Source organism: Mauremys mutica, chromosome 19, assembly GCF_020497125.1.
Source record: "Mauremys mutica isolate MM-2020 ecotype Southern chromosome 19, ASM2049712v1, whole genome shotgun sequence".
Taxonomy (NCBI): Eukaryota; Metazoa; Chordata; order Testudines; family Geoemydidae; genus Mauremys; species Mauremys mutica.
The window spans coordinates 2,246,053-2,263,771 of record NC_059090.1 but is presented as its reverse complement, the minus strand read 5'-3'; the positions used below and the strand labels follow the sequence as shown (position 1 = coordinate 2,263,771).

Here is a 17,719-nt window from a genome sequence, read left to right as displayed (position 1 = left end):
TGTGGGGACAGGAGCATTGTGGGACAGCTACTGGAGCACTGTTAGGATCAACACAGGTAGTGCAGTGTCTACACTAGCACGTTGTCAACGGAAGTAGGTAGACTTTGGCTCTGAGTCCTTTGGGGAGGTGATGGTATCGCATCAGTGAAATGGGGTGCTTGCACTGGTGGGCTCTGCATTGTTTGAGGAGGTGGTGATAGTGTGTCAAGGAAACGGGGTGCTTACATTGTGGGGAGACAAATGTAGATCCAATGGCGAAAGAAGTTGACATAAGTCGCTCTAACTTTGTAGTATAGATGAGGCTGTAGACTAGGATTTCCAAAGGAGCCTAAAAGAGTTAGGTTGCCCAACTGTCAATGAGTTTGGGGCCTTGCTCCCTTAGGGCTGGTCTACACTGAAACCTCACCTTGGCATAGCTTTGTCTCTCAGGGGTATTACAAACCCTTAGCAACGTAGTTAAGCCAACCTAACCTCTGGTGAAGACAGCGTTAAGTCGATGGGATAATTCTTCTGTCCCCACCTAGCTATTGCCCCTTGGGGAGGTGTAGTCCCTTCGCCAGTGGGAGAATCCTGCCATTGCCATAGTGGGTGGTTACACTGAAGCACCTGGGCCATCCCTTGAGGGCAACTGCTCCCTAGTTGCTCGTAGGAAACAATGGCTGCATCAGCAGAATCGTCCTTGTCCTTCTATCATGTATGCTGTGATGTGGAGGATGTGGTATAGTCACATTTTGCAGTAAATTGTGCAAATACCCATCTGACACATTGAGATCCATGATATCTTAAATTTCATGATACCATGATTTCTTGACACCTTAAAATCTGCTTCTTGGAGCAGCTAGGGCTGGAACCCACAAGAGGAGAGGCAAATCTTGATATAGTCCTAAGTGCAGCACAGCAGCTGGTCCAAGAGGTGAATATAGCTGGACTACTTGGTAATAGTGACCATAATATAATTAAATCTAACAATCCTGTGGCGGGGAAAATACCACAGTGGCCCAACACTGTAGCATTTAATTTCAGAAAGGGGGCCTACACAAAAATGAGGAATTTCGTTAAACAGAAATTAAAAGGTACAGCGCAAAAAGTGAAATCCCTGAAAGCTGCATGGAAACTTTTTAAAAACACAATAATAGAAACTCAACTTAAATGTATACCCCAAATTAAAAAAACATCGTAAAAAACCCAAAAAAGTGCTACCAAGGCTAAACAAAGTAAAAGAAGCAGTGAGAGGCAAAAAGGCATCCTTTAAAAAGTGGAAGTTAAATCCCAGTGAGGAAAATAGAAAGGAGCATAAACTCTGGCAAATGAAGTGTAAAAATATAATTAGGAAGGCCAAAAACGAATTTGAAGAACAGTTAGCCAAAGACTCAAAATTGTTGGAATTTCTAAACATTACAGATGACAATTTCTTTACTCAAAAAGTGTTGCAGACAACATGGGGGAATTCTTTATTAGATCTTGTCGTAACAAATAAAGAGGAACTGATCACAGAACTTAAAATTAATGGTAGCTTAGGTACACGTGATCATGACTTGATCACATTTATAATGTGCAAACAGAATAAAGTCCAGACCAGTAAGTATAGATACTTGGTGCTTGAATAGGGCTAATTTCACAAAGCAGAAAATAATTATGAGCCAACTCAGGTGGGAGGAAGAATTTAATCAAAAAACTGTGAATGATAATTGGGAATCCTTTAAGAACACCTTCTTAGATGCTCACAAAGCCACAATTCCGCTACTGAGGAAGAAGGCTGCTTAAACATTTTAAAAGCCTTATTTACTTTACATACAACAACAGTTTAGTTATATATTATAGACTTATAGAAAGAGACCGTCTAAAAACATTAAAATGTATTACTGGCACGCGAAAGCTTAAATTAGAGTGAATAAATGAAGATTCGGCACACCACTTCTGAAAGGTTGCCGACCCCTGCAATAACATCTGCAATGAGGTAGGTGAACTAGGTGCTCAGGCCAGTTCACCTACACAGTCACACAAAAGCAGGCCAGTCACACAAAGCACAAGGCCAGTGGTCCGCATCAGAGATGCACCTACACATAAATCTCTTAGAGCTCAGAGCAGTGAGATGAGCGTGCCTTCACTTTCTTCCCCTCATAAGGAACAAATCTATTCTGGTCTTAACAGACAACATAGCAACAGACAAGGGGGAGCCCGATCACATTCCCTTTGCATGGAAGCCATCAGACTATGGAATTGGTGTATACAACATCAAATACAGATCACCGCTTCCTACCTACCAGGCTGCCACAACACTACTGCCGACACACTCAGCAGGCACTTCTCGACAGAAGACGAATGGGAACTGCACCCCACAATACTTCAACAGCTCTTCTCCCTCTGGGGCACCCCGTCAATAGATCTCTTTGCCACAACCCAGAATTGAAAATGTCCCCGGTTTTGCTCCAGAGCGGGACTCGGAACTGAATCCCTAGGAGACGCGTTCCTCATCCCATGGAACAACTCTCTCCTGTATGTCTTCCCACCAATCCCGCTGCTACACAGGGTTCTTCGGAAGATTGTAGATGACAAGGCCCAGGTCATACTTATTGCCCTGGCTTGGCTGAGACAGATGTGGTATCCCTACCTACTCCGCATGTCCTCCCGTCACCCATAGGCTCTCCCCAACAGGCCAGATCTCCTTTCTCAGGACAACGGACGGGTTCTTCACCCCCAGCTCCAAAAGCTCCACCTCACGGCGTGGTTCCTTCATGGTTCCAAACCCATGAACTAGCCTGTTCCGAGCAAGTCCGATATGTCCTCCTGCACAGTACGAAAGACTCCACTCGTAAAACCCACCTGCAGAAGTGGAAGCGTTTCGCCCTCTGGTGCTCACGTAATCACTTAGCGCCCAATACGGTGACCCTCCCTAACATTCTAGACTACCTCCTGAAACTAAAACAAGATGCTCAGCTCCATCAAACTGCTCCTGGCGGCGCTTACCACCTTCCATGACCTCTTAGAAGGTTATTCACTCTTTACCCACCCCACCATAAAACGATTTCTCATGGGCCTGCAAAATCTCTACCCTGAAATTTACCCAACAGCTGCTTCATGGAATCTTAACCTCGTTCTACACGCTCTCATGAAACCTCCATTCGAGCCCTTGGCTACCTCCTCTCATCTCCATATGTCCATGAAGGTGGCTTTCTTAGTTGTCATAACATCGGCAAGGAGAGTAGGTGAAATGAGTGCCCTGATGGCCCACCCTCCCTACACAATCTTCTCCAAAGACAGTCACTTTGAGACCACACCCTAAATTTCTTCCTAAGGTGGTATCTACCTTCCACCTCAACCAATCTATATACTTACCTACTTTCTATCCCAAATCTCACAAGACTCCTCCGCAAGAGGCAACCCTGCATACTCTCGACGTCAGGCAAGCAATCGCCTTTTATTTAGACAGGACTAAACCATTTCTTAAGTCCCCACAACTCTTTGTTTCCATTACCGAAAGATCCAAGGGTATGGCTATCTCTAAACAACGTCTGTCCAAGTGGATCTCTGACTGCATCAGATCCTGTTACCGCACGCAAAAACTTCAACCACCCGAAGGCATTAGAACTCATTCCACTCGAGCTATGTCAATATCCGTTGCCTTCCTACACAATGTTCCCATTCCTGACATCTGCAAAGCGGCTACATGGTCATCTGAACGCACATTTGCAAAACACTATGCTCTCACACAAGACACCACGGCAGACACCATAGTAGGCCATACAGTACTATCTACAGTACTCACTGCCGCATCTCCAAAGTCCCACCAACCATAGTGGGTACTGCTACACATTCACCTAGCGTGGAGCACCCACAGGGACAGCACTCGAAGAAGAAAAGAACTGAAGTTCTTCGGGATGTGTCCCCCTGTGGGTGCTCCACTCCCTGCCCTCCTCCCCTCTACTTTGGAGTACTAGTAAAATTGCTTCACGGTAGAGAAGAAACTGAGGGGGGTGCGGGACGCAGGTGCTCAGGAAGATTCCAATGAGACAGGAGATACCATCTGAGCGCCTGCGTCCCAACCAGGCACTGCTACCGAAAATCTCCGATCAAGGACACTGGGACGCACCGACACCTAGAGTGGAGCACCCACAGGAACACACATCTCGAAAAACTTCAGTTAGTGCAAGGTGAGTAACCTTTTCTTCTAAGTATCTCCAATATTCCCGAATACTAAAGAGCACCACGTCTTCCTTCTGATCCGGACAGTCTGGATGGCCATTTCCCAAACTGCCTGAGGTGTCTCCAGTCTGGTTTTCAGCTCTCTGCTGTTCAAAGGTGTCTGGATGTGGCACAGCTGGCAGGCACAGACTCACTTTTTATTACTCCGTTTCAGGCTCACTAGAAATTCTCTGCGGAATAGCGCAATCAGGACACGATTGTGCTCAGCATTAGCCTCTGCAAGGGTGTCTCCACAACCAATCCTCTACAGTCAAAATAGTCCTGCTTGAAACAGGACGACGGTAATGCAAACAAGGTACATTTTAGTTCATGCTAGCAGCGTCTACATGGGGCAGTTACGGCACAACATTTTAGTGTGCACTGCAATTCACACCCCCATAGTCCACACTGTGGGGCTGTGTAGAAAAGCCCTTATACGCCATTTGCAATTACATCAACTCCCTGAGTCCCTCTAGCACTTCGTGGTGACATCCCTGGTGCTCTTCTGCAGACAGAGAAATGCCAAATGGCCTTCCCAGCCGTCTATATCTGCCTAAAGGAGTCCAGATGTTTGTCACATGTTTCACCTGCCAGAAGCCACCTGTGGTGTCTGACTAGAACAGCTCCATTGTGAGGCTGGGCAGAATCCCTCCAGTGGCTGAGAAAGTTCAATGGGAGTGTTCTGGAGCTTCACTGAGGTGTATGGGGTGAATACCAGAGTTTGTCTAGTGTTTTAATAGCTACTGGACTGCTGTCCAGTCTGTCAATCTTTTAACTTTCTTTTAGACTCCTCTCTCCACAAAGTTGTCACGCTGGTTTTTAAGTTCTTCCTTCATAGGAACTGCTACTCTGTGTGATGCATGTAGCAGTTTCATTTTAGGGCTGATTTCCAAGTGATATTCTCCAGGAAGGAATCCAAGACCTTTACAAAAATCCCCATATTGATTATTTGCTCCTTTGTTACAGGCTGGAACTGTCTGATACCTTGTAGATCATTACATCGTCTGTCACTTCCAAAAGCCGCAGCTTGTCACTTGATTCTGACCAAAGCAGAAGCACTTAGTGTCTCAGTTATTTCCTGGTCTGGTTTGTGAAGCTGGACTGTGTGTGGACACTTCACTGTCCTGGGGCGACCCGGGAGAATGTTAGCCTTGCAGCTGCTTCAGCGTTTGTCCACGAGGCCGTAGAATGCTTGCTTCACACACAGACCCATGCACTGGCATTGCAGATGGGCGCGGAATGCCAAAGTGACTCAGGGCCTCTGCTCAGCCACAAAGTAGAATTCGATAAGTAAAATCTCTGACTCCACACTGCGAACTGCATTTAAATATTGCATATGAGAAACAATCTGCAGTGCTTAGCAACAGGTTTTATTGGTCCTGCAAAACCCAGGAACACTGCTGCATATACTTGAGCACTACCTACTGGCACCTCATCTATTATCTATTTATGTACATATATGCAGAGACAGAGCACTTCTTTTGCATTGCAGCTGTTTGTGATTAATTTTCCCGAATCTAGTCGCTGCTTTTTTCAAGCTAAATTTATTTGCTTATTTTCTGCCTGTATTTCTAATCTGTCTGGTCCCATTTCCAAAGCAGTGAAGTATCTGCAGACACTGAATTTGCTGTGACAGGTTTCACAACCTTTTGTATTTACGTTCCACAAATATTCAGACAAGCAACTGTTTCCTTTCATTCTCAATAAATGTGGGGTAAGGAGAATGTTGTAAAGACTCGGACAGTTGTGCACTTGTTCTGGACATACTTGTGTATCCATTGTGAGAGCACCTTGTGGGACGGTCTAGGTTGGATATTAGGAAACACTATTTCACTAGGAGGGTGGTGAAGCACTGGAATGGGTTCCCTAGGGAGGGGGTGGAATCTCCTTCCTTAGAGGTTGACCTGGCCTGGCTTGACAAAGCCCTGGCTGGGATGATTTAGTTGGAGTTGGTCCTGCTTTGAGCAGGGGGTTGGACTAGATGATCTCTTGAGGTCTCTTCCAACCCTAATCTATGATTCTATGATTTGTGAGTCACTCAGTGACGGGGAGAAACAATCCCATGTGATTTATGTGCCTAGTGACACAGCAGAGAAGTGAATATTTGAAGCAATAGTCCTGGCAAATAGTCTGTGAGCAGACCATAGGCTGAAACATGTCTATGTAAACCATGCAGTACCTGGATAATTCAGAGAGAAATGGACACTTGTCAGGCCCTACCACTACCTCAGCAGAGCACCCAAGCCTGGAGTTCATGCTCAAACTCTGCCTCTGCTGGGGCTTGACTTAATTGTCAACTCAGAAACAATTACACAACTTCCCATGTAGCTTTCCCCCAGTACATTCTTGACACACAACACACCCGTGTGCATCCACACCCAAAGAACTTGTGTGCTCCTTGTACTGCAGTCGAGTTTACTCTGCTGTAAGGCCCAGGGCATGGAGGGTGTGGTCAGGGGCACCCTGGGTATACAAATAATTGTTATTGTCAATCACTAATAATTAAAAAACGGCTCAATGTATTTTACTCCAAATTAAAACAAACTCAGCCTCCCTAAAACACCAACAACCGAAACCCCTCTGGTGCTGGCGCAAAGCCTGGAAAGTGTCACATCCATGGTAAGTGGTTTCAGAAAGTTCTGAGCGAACCAGCTACTTACAAGAGCAGTTTAGTTTTATCCTTAGCTGTAGCTTGGACTGTTCCTTACCTGGGAAGGTTAGACTGACTATGCATGTGAGGACAGGAAGGTTCCCCCAGGACATGCTGGCAGGAAGCTAGGGGCATGTTGTTCTCCATATTATTGCTGGATCAAGGCCCCGTTGGAGTTGGGCTTTGGGGGCTGGGATACCTGTAACTTACATTTTTTTTTTGAATGCAGGATCCAAGGAGGAGATCCAAGATGTGTACGAACATTCTGTTTAATGAAAGATGAACTCATCTGCATACTACAGAGAGCCAGAGTGGACAAAACATTCAGGAAACGAACAAGAACTGGAATCAGTGATTTATTTCCTGTTTCTCTGAGCAGGTAGTGTAGTAACAGTCCTAGTCTGCCCCACACTGAGAAACAAAATGTGCTGGTAACCTCCATGATGCCCCCTTCTGCCTGCTCCCTGCCCACTTTACTGTATTGTGGTCACACAAACCCACCACTCCTCTCTCTTTTTAAGGCATGGACAGCGCACACTGATCAGAAGACACTCTGGGGGCATGGACTTACTCATTCCAACCCTGTGTCCAGTGTTCGTTATCTGGAGAGCCTGCTGGGTAGACATAAACCGGTATTTTGGCATGGTCATAAACATGGGGGAGATTGGAGGCTTTTGGAAATGTTTTGGAAATGGGCAGACCTGTGAGACTAAAAGCTGCAGAGATGACATTAGAGAGCCAAATAGCTCCTGCCTTTTTCATTTCCTCACTTAGGTCAAAGTCAGGCCAGCCTACTTCACTAACCCTGAATACTCTTATTTCTCTAACTTAAGCACAAGATGCTCTCTTCCATTTCTACATTGCAGGAGCTCTCTTAGGTCCTGAGTCCGCAAGATGCTTCCATTGACTGCAGTGGGAATTGAGGGTCCCTGCCACTTGGCAATTAACTGTCCTTCAGCTGAGGCCAGGGTGGGGACAACTTATATTTTTGCCCATACTAGGATCCACCTGGAGGAGCAGTGAGGACATTCAGGATTCTGCTAGCATTTCCAGGAAAGAGCTGGGGCTGAGAATCTTCTCAGAATCCATTACGTTACCTGGAAGTGTTATTGGATTCCTCATTCATCACTTAAGTCTTTGATTAATTATCAAAGTAGTTATAAAGGCCAGGCCTGTAACTGTGCTGAGTAGATCACTTGCAGTGCATGTTTCAAAGCCTCTCTAAGCATCTTTCTGGAAAGCTTGGGAATCATGGAGAAATGAGAGACTATGCTCTTAATCCATGAGCCAGCATGGGTCTTCCTTCTCTGCCTTCCTCATCGTGATAATTGCCATCATCATCACATGACACAATAAGATGCACACTGAAGTCCTGGGAAAGCATCTGGGACAGTAAATGCTCAGTAGCGCCCCATCCCAACTAACATTTCTGGAATCTTAAACTCTTTTCAGTGACCTGCAAAAGAATTCTTCAAAATCAGCTGTGTCCTTTTCTAGCTTCTTTCTGAGGGAGACAGAAGGCTGGAAAAATTGGGGAGGGGTTTTTGTTGTTGCTTGTATTTACTTTAGAAATCCAGGAATTCATGGATTCACAAGTGTTAAGGCCAGAAGGGAGCATTACGATCATCTAATCTGAGCTCCTGTAATAACACAAGCCAGAGAACGTCACTCAGTGAGCCCTGCATCAAATCCATGATTTCTTATTGCAACATAAGAACACAGAACATAGGACTGGAAAGGACCTTCTAGGTCTTTGACTCCAGTCCCCTGCTATCGCAGCCAACCCTGTCAGATAATCCCATTCATAACTGTATCAATCTGCATTTTAAAACCAGTGATGTTGTTTGGCCCCACTAACCCCCTTGGAAGGCTGTTCCAGAATCACACTGCTCTAGAGCTGAGCTAGAGCAGATCTGTTAGAAAGAGACGCATATTAAATTTGACCTCAGTTCAGTGTGCAGCTGTGGTCAAAAAAGCAAAGACGGTGCATGCAGAATGGCACTGAGAATAATAAGGAAGCTATTATAATGCCATTATAGAACTCAGTGGTGCAGCCTCCCCTGGACATGGCACAGCTCTAATCAGCCCTCTCAGGAAGGATAGTGTGGACATGAAGGGTTTCAGAGGGCGAGGGTGATGAGAATGATCAGGGACTGGAAAAACTCATGTGGAAAGATTGGGATTGTTACCTTAGAGAGGAGACAGATCACACTAATGAATGGTCTCGAGAAGAGAGCTGCCACAGGGGTGGCGCCTTAGGGCGGAGGGTTGCCACAGGGCTCGGGGGGGCGGGGAGGCACAAGGTGGAAGTTTTGCCTAGGGCGCGAAACATCCTTGCACCCGCCCTGACTGTAGGAGAGACCAGGCTGAGACTTAATGTGGGGACAGATTTTCCCACAGCTGCTACAATGAGGTGTTTGCACTCAGGGGCAATAGGTCTGTATAATTTTTGGTGGTGCCCAGAATGGGTCCAAGTCCCACCCCACCCCGCACACCTGCCTAAGGCTCTGGGAGGGAGTTTGGGTGCAGGGTGCGGGCTCTGGGCTGGAGCAGGGGGTTGGGGTGCGGGAGAGGGTGAGAGGTGCGGCGCTTATCTCAGGTGGCTCCCCAAAGCAACCCGCACACCCCTCTGACAGCGGCACCTAGGCAGGGAGCTGAGAGTTTTCGTGCGCCAGTGCCCACAGGCACTGTTCCCGCATCTCCCATTGGCTGCAGTTCCCAGCCAATGGGAGCTGTGGAGTCAGTGATCAGGGTGGGGGTAGCACAGGGAGACCCCCCCCCGACCCCCAGGGACATGCCAGCCGCTTCCGGGAGTGGTGTGGAGTGAAGGTGGGCAGGAAAGCTGCCTTTTATAAATCGCCCGGGGGCAGCAGGCGGGGCCAGAAGACGCTCAGGGGGAGGCACGAGGCGGTGACAGGGGGGGCCAGGAGAGAGACCCGGCCCTGAACATTGGTGGAGCCGGGACCCTGGGCCCTGAATATTCCTGGAGCACAGGCCCCACAGACCCATATAACTCGCCGCCCCTGTTTGCACCTTTCTCTGAGGCACCTGGGGCTGGCCCCTGTCAGAGACAGGGCCTTGGCCTGGATGGATCTTGGTCTAACTCTTATGTTTTGTCCTGGCTTTGATGTGGGACCTTTGGGGGGGGCAGTTCCAGGGAAGTTTACTGTGAATTCTGAACCCCTTAATCAGTAACAATGGCTTTCTGTCTCCCAAGTGTCCACTGCCATTGAAATTAGCCAGGTGTTAACAGCAGCTAACCAATACCACTGTTGTAAATAGTCTAACCAAAAGCTCTTCTCCCAGTTGGTCTGCTCTCATTCTGTTGGCTCCTGTGATATCACCATTTCACTAGTTCTCCAGCCAACTGCAGTCTTTCAGCATGGAGAGGGGCTGGATTTCTAAGGTCAAAAACAGATTTGTATCTTAAACCTTTCAGGTTTCTTTCTCAATCAGAAAGAAGAAAGAAAAGGACACAAACCCAATCCCCCCTTCCCCCCAAGCAGGTCACCTTTAAACTAGAAGTAAAAGCAAGAGCTGGCCTAGATTCCCCAGATTCTGCTTATGGACAGTGCATGCTGGCCTATGGCTCTTCTTATGCAGGTCATCACATGCCCCAGCCAAATGCTGTTCATTTGTCTTAACAAAGAGGAGGCTCCTGAACTCCAAGCTGCTTTCAGACCAAGGGCAGGATCCTGCACTTCCACCCCAGAGCTAAATCCCCATTGAGAAGCCCACTCGGCCCCTTGAAAGACTAGGCCTCTCCTTCGCAGTTTAACAGTATTCATCTCTTTCCCTTAGGACAGCAGTGCTCAAACATTTGTCCTGGCGACCCCTTTCACACAGCAAGCCTCTGAGTGCGACCCCCCCCTTATACATTAAAAACACTTTTTTACATATTTAACACCATTATAAATGCTGGAGGCAATGCGGGGTTTGGGGTGGAGGCTGACAGCTCGCGACCCCCCACATAAGGACCTTGTGACCCCGAGGGGTCCTGACCCCCGGTTTGAGAAGCCCTGCCTTAGGAGGACTCTGGCTGGCATAGGCCCCAAGCTCAGTGGAATGTGTGCTCCGTAGTAAAGGACCCCTGCTGCTCTGTACTGCAGTATTAGGTGGGCTGCATTGGGCAGCTCCCACTTTAAAGTGTTTTTATTTCCTGGCCTTATGCTGCTACTTTTCTTTCACAAAACCAACCTATCAAGGCCTCAGGATCCCTCTGGGCATGAAGAGCAGATCTAGGAAGTAGTTTAGATGGGGGAGGGGTTGCTGTTCTGTCCATATGGGTTATCAAATGGGAAGAGCTCTGTCTGGAAGAGTTAATCCAAGGCACTATTCAATAAAAGGAGGAGTAGATTCCTTAGCCATCTAAGAGGGGAGGTGATGTAAGAATCAATGACAAATAATCCTGACATGTGCTGAACACTTGCACCTCCAAATGGACTTGTAACTTCAAGGAGACTCCCAGGAGCTCAGCAGTACTCAGGATCAGGCACTGCATGTCAGTAGTGTTTGTCCAAGGCAGGAGTTCAGGGTTAAGCTCTCGTCCTTGCCCTATAGAGCGGAGGCCTCCGCTGGGAATAGAAGTGAAAGCCAGAGCTTCTCAAATGAGGATTATCAGCACTTCCCCAGAGCCCCCGGCAGCTGAGTTACAGCCTCTTCCGAGGACAGCCAGCGGCACTGAGAGGAGCCCAAAGCGGGCACAGCTCCCGGAGCTGTCTATAGCCTCCTTCATTCACGCAAACAGCCCTCTGTTCCTTCGTCTTGTAAAGCTCAGATCCTTTTGAAATGTGAACATGGTTTTTAGTTTTTGCTGAGTCTGTTCTGCAAGGCTCTTGGGTGTTTTGGGTAAATTACAAACCAAAAAGGAAGAATAGGTTTTTTTATATATATGCAAATCTGTATATTTATGTCTGAGATGGAAACAAAGATGTTTGAATATGGTGATGTGCTCAGAAATATATTTATTTACTAATATATTTATCCACGTATCAGGTCTGTTCTTGTGTTTTTGTTCTGTATACAGTCAGCAGAGGCTTGTGTTCTAAGAAGGTTCCTCCTTCCAATTCCACAGAAATAAATTATTTCAAATGATCTCATGTTGGCCTCTGATGTTCATGAGAAGGACACTCCCAAGCTCCTAGCTGTAGGTGGGAGCAGGAGGTACAGTCCAATGCATGTGTAAAGTCAAGTACTTGGAAGTTGGTTGCCTCTGCAACTTTAATTCTGTCCTCTTGTGCACCCAACTTGTGCACTGAATGAGGCAGAGGTCTCATAGGAAAAATAATATGTGACCAAGTAATTAAAAACTCTATCTCAATACACACGCACAAAGAAGGTAAATTAAGGTTGCATGGGCAACCCTAAATTAGGCATTTCCTAACTTTCAAGTGCTAGACTTTGCAACTTAAATAAGCAACAAAGAGTCCTGTGGCACCTTATAGAATCATAGGGTTGGAAGGGACCTCAGGAGGTCATCTAGTCCAACCCCCTGCTCAAAGCAGGACCAAACCCAACTAAATCATCCCAGCCAGGGCTTTGTCAAGCCTGACCTTAAAAACCTCTAAGGAAGGAGATTCCACTACCTCCCTAGGTAACCCATTCCAGTGCTTCACCACCCTACTAGTGAAAAAGTTTTTCCTAATATCCAACCTAAACCTCCCCCTCTGCAACTTGAGACCATTACTCCTTGTTCTGTCATCTTCTACCACTGAGAACAGTCTAGATCCATCCTCTTTGGAACCCCCTTTCAGGTAGTTGAAAGCAGCTATCAAATCCCCCCTCATTCTTCTCTTCTGCAGACTAAACAATCCCAGTTCCCTCAGCCTCTCCTCATAAGTCATGTGCTCCAGCCCCCTAATCATTTTTGTTGCCCTCCGCTGGACTCTCTCCAATTTATCCACATCCTTCTTGTAGTGTGGGGCCCAAAACTGGACACAGTACTCCAAATGAGGCCTCACCAGTGCTGAGTAGAGGGGGATGATCACATTCCTTGATCTGCTGGAAATGCCCCTACTTATACAACCCAAAATGCCATTAGCCTTCTTGGCAACAAGGGCACACTGTTGACTCATATTCAGCTTTTCGTCCACCGTAACCCCTAGGTCCTTTTCTGCAGAACTGCTACCCAGCCATTCGGTCCCTAGTCTGTAGCAGTGCATGGGATTCTTCCGTCCTAAGTGCAGGACTCTGCACTTGTCCTTGTTGAACCTCATCATATTTCTTTTGGCCCAATCCTCTAATTTGTCTAGGTCCCTCTGTATCCTATCCCTACCCTCCAGCGTATCAACCACTCCTCCCAGTTTAGTGTCATCTGCAAACTTGCTAAGGGTGCAGTCCACACCATCCTCCAGATCGTTAATGAAGATATTGAAGAAAACCGGCCCCAGCACCGACCCTTGGGGCACTCCACTTGATACCGGCTGCCATCTAGACATGGAACCATTGATCACTACCCGCTGAGCCCGACCATCTAGCCAGTTTTCTATCCACCTTACCGTCCATTCATCCAGCCCAGACTTCTTTAACTTGCTGGCAAGAATACTGTGGGAGACTGTATCAAAAGCTTTGCTAAAATCCAGAAATAGTACATCCACTGCTTTTCCCTCATCCACAGAGCCGGTTATCTCGTCATAGAAGGCAATTAGGTTAGTCAGGCATGACTTGCCCTTGGTGAATCCATGCTGACTGTTCCTGATCACTTTCCCCTCCCTTAAGTGGTTCAGGATTGATTCCTTGAGGACCTGTTCCATGATTTTTCCAGGGACTGAGGTGAGACTGACTGGCCTGTAGTTCCCTGGATCTTCCTTCTTCCCTTTTTTAAAGATGGGCACTACATTAGCTTTTTTCCAGTCATCCGGGACCTCCCCCGATCGCCATGATTTTTCAAAGATAATGGCCAATGGCTCTGCAATCTCATCGGCCAACTCCTTTAGCACCCTCGGATGCAGCGCATCCGGCCCCATGGACTTGTGCTCGTCCAGCTTTCCTAAGCTTTCCATGCGTCTGACGAAGTGAGAAGTCACCCACAGAAGCTTATGCTTCAATACGTCTATTAGTCTATAAGGTGCCACAGGACTCTGTCACTTTTTACAGATCCAGACTAACATGGCTACCCCTCTGATACTCAACTTAAATAATGTTCTTTCAATGTAGTTTTCTTCTAGGTAATCTAGTTGTTTTAAAAAAAATAAAAACAAATGCTATTGTGTACAAATGTAACAACCCAACACACATCAGCAGTAGGAACTGAACCTGTAGTACTGCCTGCTAGCACTTATCTGGTAAGAGAAGAACTTGGTTAGCCCATCGGGGAGAGGGACTGCTGACTCTGAAGGTGTGGATGGCGTGAAAACCACCCTGGCTCACTTCCTCTCCCTTCTCCCCCACAACCAGAATGTGGGGGACCTACTCCCACATGTAGTGTTTCAAGGGGGGATGGGCCATCCTCAGGTTTGGAGGATGGTCATTGGGAGCCTGTCCATGAGTAACTACTGTACTTACCCTCCCCCCACCCCTCGGGCAGCCAGCATTGTGAAGATAGCACAGTAGACAGGATTGCTTCTGCCTCCTGACAAGCCCAAGTGTAGTTCTGTGTCAGCTGCCTGTGCAATCTGCTGATTTCAGGAATTCCAGGAGCCTGAGAAAAGCACTGCACAAACAATGTCACAAACCCCTCATTCCTTGCAATGAGTAGGAGCTGGAATCAGACACAACAGAGACACCCCTCTTCAGGTACAAGTATCAGAGGGGTAGCCGTGTTAGTCTGCAGCAAAGAGTCCTGTGGCACCTTATAGACTAACAGACGTTTTGGAGCATGAGCTTTCGTGGGTGAATACCCACTTTGTCGGATGCAAGTAGTGGAAATTTCCAGGGGCAGGTATATCAAGAAGCAAGCTAGAGATAATGAGGTTAGTTCAATCAGGGACGATGAGGCCCTGTTCTAGCAGTTGAGGTGTGAAAACCAAGGGAGGAGAAACTGGTTCTGTAGTTGGCAAGCCATTCACAGTCTTTGTTTAATCCTGAGCTGATGGTGTCAAATTTGCAGATGAACTGAAGCTCAGCAGTTTCTCTTTGAAGTCTGGTCCTGAAGTTTTTTTGCTGCAGGGTGGCCACCTTAAGATCTGCTATTGTGTGGCCAGGGAGGTTGAAGTGTTCTCCTACAGGTTTTTGTATATTGCCATTCCTAATATCTGATTTGTGTCCATTTATCCTTTTCCGTAGAGACTGTCCAGTTTGGCCGATGTACATAGCAGAGGGGCATTGCTGGCATATGATGGCGTATATTACATTGGTGGACGTGCAGGTGAATGAACCGGTAATGGTGTGGCTGATCTGGTTAGGTCCTGTGATGGCGTCGCTCTGCCCACATATCTACACCAGCGACACCATCACAGGACCTAACCAGATCAGCCACACCATTACTGGTTCATTCACCTGCACATCCACCATAAGAACATAAGAAAGGCCGTACCGGGTCAGACCAAAGGTCCATCTAGCCCAGTATCTGTCTACCGACAGTGGCCAATGCCAGGTGCCCCTGAGGGAGTGAACCTAACAGGCAATGATCAAGTGATCTCTCTCCTGCCATCCATCTCCATCCTCTGACGAACAGAGGCTAGGGACACCCTTCTTACCCATCCTGGCTAATAGCCATTTATGGACTTAGCCACCATGAATTTATCCAGTCCCCTTTTAAACATTGTTATAGTCCTAGCCTTCACAACCTCCTCAGGTAAGGAGTTCCACAAGTTGACTGTGCGCTGCGTGAAGAAGAACTTCCTTTTATTTGTTTTAAACCTGCTGCCTATTAATTTCATTTGGTGACCCCTAGTTCTTGTATTATGGGAATAAGTAAATAACTTTTCCTTATCCACTTTCTCAACATCACTGATGATTTTATATACCTCTATCTTGTCCCCCCTTAGTCTTCTCTTTTCCAAACTGAAGAGTCCTAGCCTCTTTAATCTTTCCTCATATGGGACCCTCTCTAAACCCCTAATCATTTTAGTTGCTCTTTTCTGAACCTTTTCTAGTGCTAGAATATCTTTTTTGAGGTGAGGAGACCACATCTGTACACAGTATTCGAGATGTGGGCGTACCATGGATTTATATAAGGGCAATAATATATTCTCAGTCTTATTCTCTATCCCCTTTTTAATGATTCCTAACATCCTGTTTGCTTTTTTGACCGCCTCTGCACACTGCGTGGACATCTTCAGAGAACTATCCACGATAACTCCAAGATCTTTTTCCTGACTCGTTGTAGCTAAATTAGCCCCCACCAATGTAATATACGCCATCATATGCCAGCAATGCCCCTCTCCTGACCTCTGGTGTGTCCCCCCTGCTCTATGGAAGCTGGGGTAAGGGGGGGAGAAGGGGGAAACCCTGACATTAGCCCCCCTTTTCCTTCCCTCCCCCCTGCACAGCAAGCAGGAGTCTTGGGGAGCAGCTCCAAGGCGGAGGGCGGGAGCAGCACATGGCAGTGGGGGGAGGGGCAGCTGCTGCACAGGGAACTTAGGGTAGTGGGGAGCTGATAGGGGGGCTGCCGGTCCACCCTGGTTCCAAGCCCCCACCAGCTAGCTGCAATAGGCTGCTCTTCCTGCAAGCAGGCGGCTGCCAAATGATGTTAAAAGGGAGCATTGCACAACTTTAAACGAGCATGTTCCCTAATTGATCAGCAACGTAACAACGAAACAATGTTAACTGGGACAACTTTAAGTGAGGAGTTACTGTACCTTTGGTGGCTTCCCATCCCCTTCCTGGGAGAAAAGACAGGACAAGTCACATTCCTGGGGCAACAAAATGGCTTCCTCATCTCTCCCCTCCTGATACTCTAAAGTGAGGAGGTGAAGAAAGGGCATTAGATGAGTGTGTGGGAGGATGGGAGAGTTAAACAGAGAAAAGGGAAAGAAAAATGAATCAAATAAAAAACTGAAAAGTAAAGGAAAAGAGGCAGGAAGATAGAAAAAGGAGAGAATTAGATGGACTGAGGCTTTGAGCAGTATGGCAATTTACTTTTTATTGTGCATCACCCACACAAACACAGAGTGGTTCTGTATCTTCCTGTGGCTGGATTACATAGAGGATTATGAACCAGCTACAACCCATGTGCTAACATAGCACAGGCCAAAGAGGCTCATGGTACATACCCAGGCTCTCTAGTGGGTTTGTGCTTGAGCAGCTAGTCTGTGCTGCCACAGCTTAATTACTATTGGTACCTGAACTAGCTAGATTAAAACTAGCTCAGGTATGTCTACACATGCTGCAATCACACCTCCAATTGCAGTGCAGGCGTACTCCAAAAGAGCCAGAGGAAAGAAGCCAGATTCATTTCAGCAGAAACCAGTCACTCCTGCACTGTTCCCCTTCCTTCAGGCAAGGGTATTTCTGTCTTGCTGCCAGAAGAATGAACTGGAGACCTGTCTTCTCTTCTCCAGCCACACACAGTTTCCAGAGCCAGTATCAGACTCCAAAATTCCTGGTCACTAAAGCCCAGATCCCCAAAGGTATTTAGGGCCCTAACTTCCATGGAGGCTCTGGGCCCAATAATCTGCTATTGACTAATAAACAGTTGAGTCACTCGCTGGGAAAATGCCTGTCAAGTCCTACTCCAGGGGCTGGTCTACACCAGTGTCCGTAGCTCGATTAGCAAGAGTCCTTCCAAAGCAGCTAAAGAGCAAGGGGCAGAGCCCTGCGGCCCCGTACAGAGCAGGCTGAGAGCCGCACTGGAGCCTGCGCTTCGGGGGGGATGGGACGCTCCAGGGGTTCGGCCCCCGCGGCGGGTCGGGCTGGGGAGGGGGCGGGCTGCACACGCCGCTTCTTACACAGGACGCGCTGCGCCCGGCCGGAACCCGCCCAGTCTGCGGCGGGTCACGTGTCCCG

The 17,719-nt window shown here is 47.4% G+C and overlaps 1 protein-coding gene and 1 long non-coding RNA gene across 3 annotated transcripts in view; one reads left to right on the top strand and one right to left on the bottom strand.

Annotated features, from left to right (window-relative positions):
• The window catches only part of RNF43 (ring finger protein 43), a 116,101-nt gene extending 104,286 nt beyond the window's left edge, over positions 1-11,815 (top strand). Inside the window, exons 9-10 of one of the 2 annotated variants that reach the window (XR_006574457.1) lie at positions 7,062-7,211; positions 7,354-11,815. Coding sequence is in view for 1 of the 2 variants with exons in the window: in XM_044994331.1 (XP_044850266.1) it covers positions 7,062-7,105 (44 nt within the window). In the remaining variant the exon portion in view is untranslated. Of the gene's footprint in view, positions 1-7,061 lie in introns of both variants that reach the window. The other variant, XM_044994331.1, reaches the window with a different exon arrangement.
• Positions 10,100-17,622, bottom strand: LOC123353316. Its single transcript, XR_006574460.1, has 3 exons — positions 17,112-17,622; positions 16,573-16,670; positions 10,100-10,233 (listed from the first exon to the last, which is right to left on the bottom strand). It is a non-coding gene; the product is annotated as an uncharacterized LOC123353316 (long non-coding RNA).
• Between the last annotated feature and the right edge of the window lie 97 nt (positions 17,623-17,719).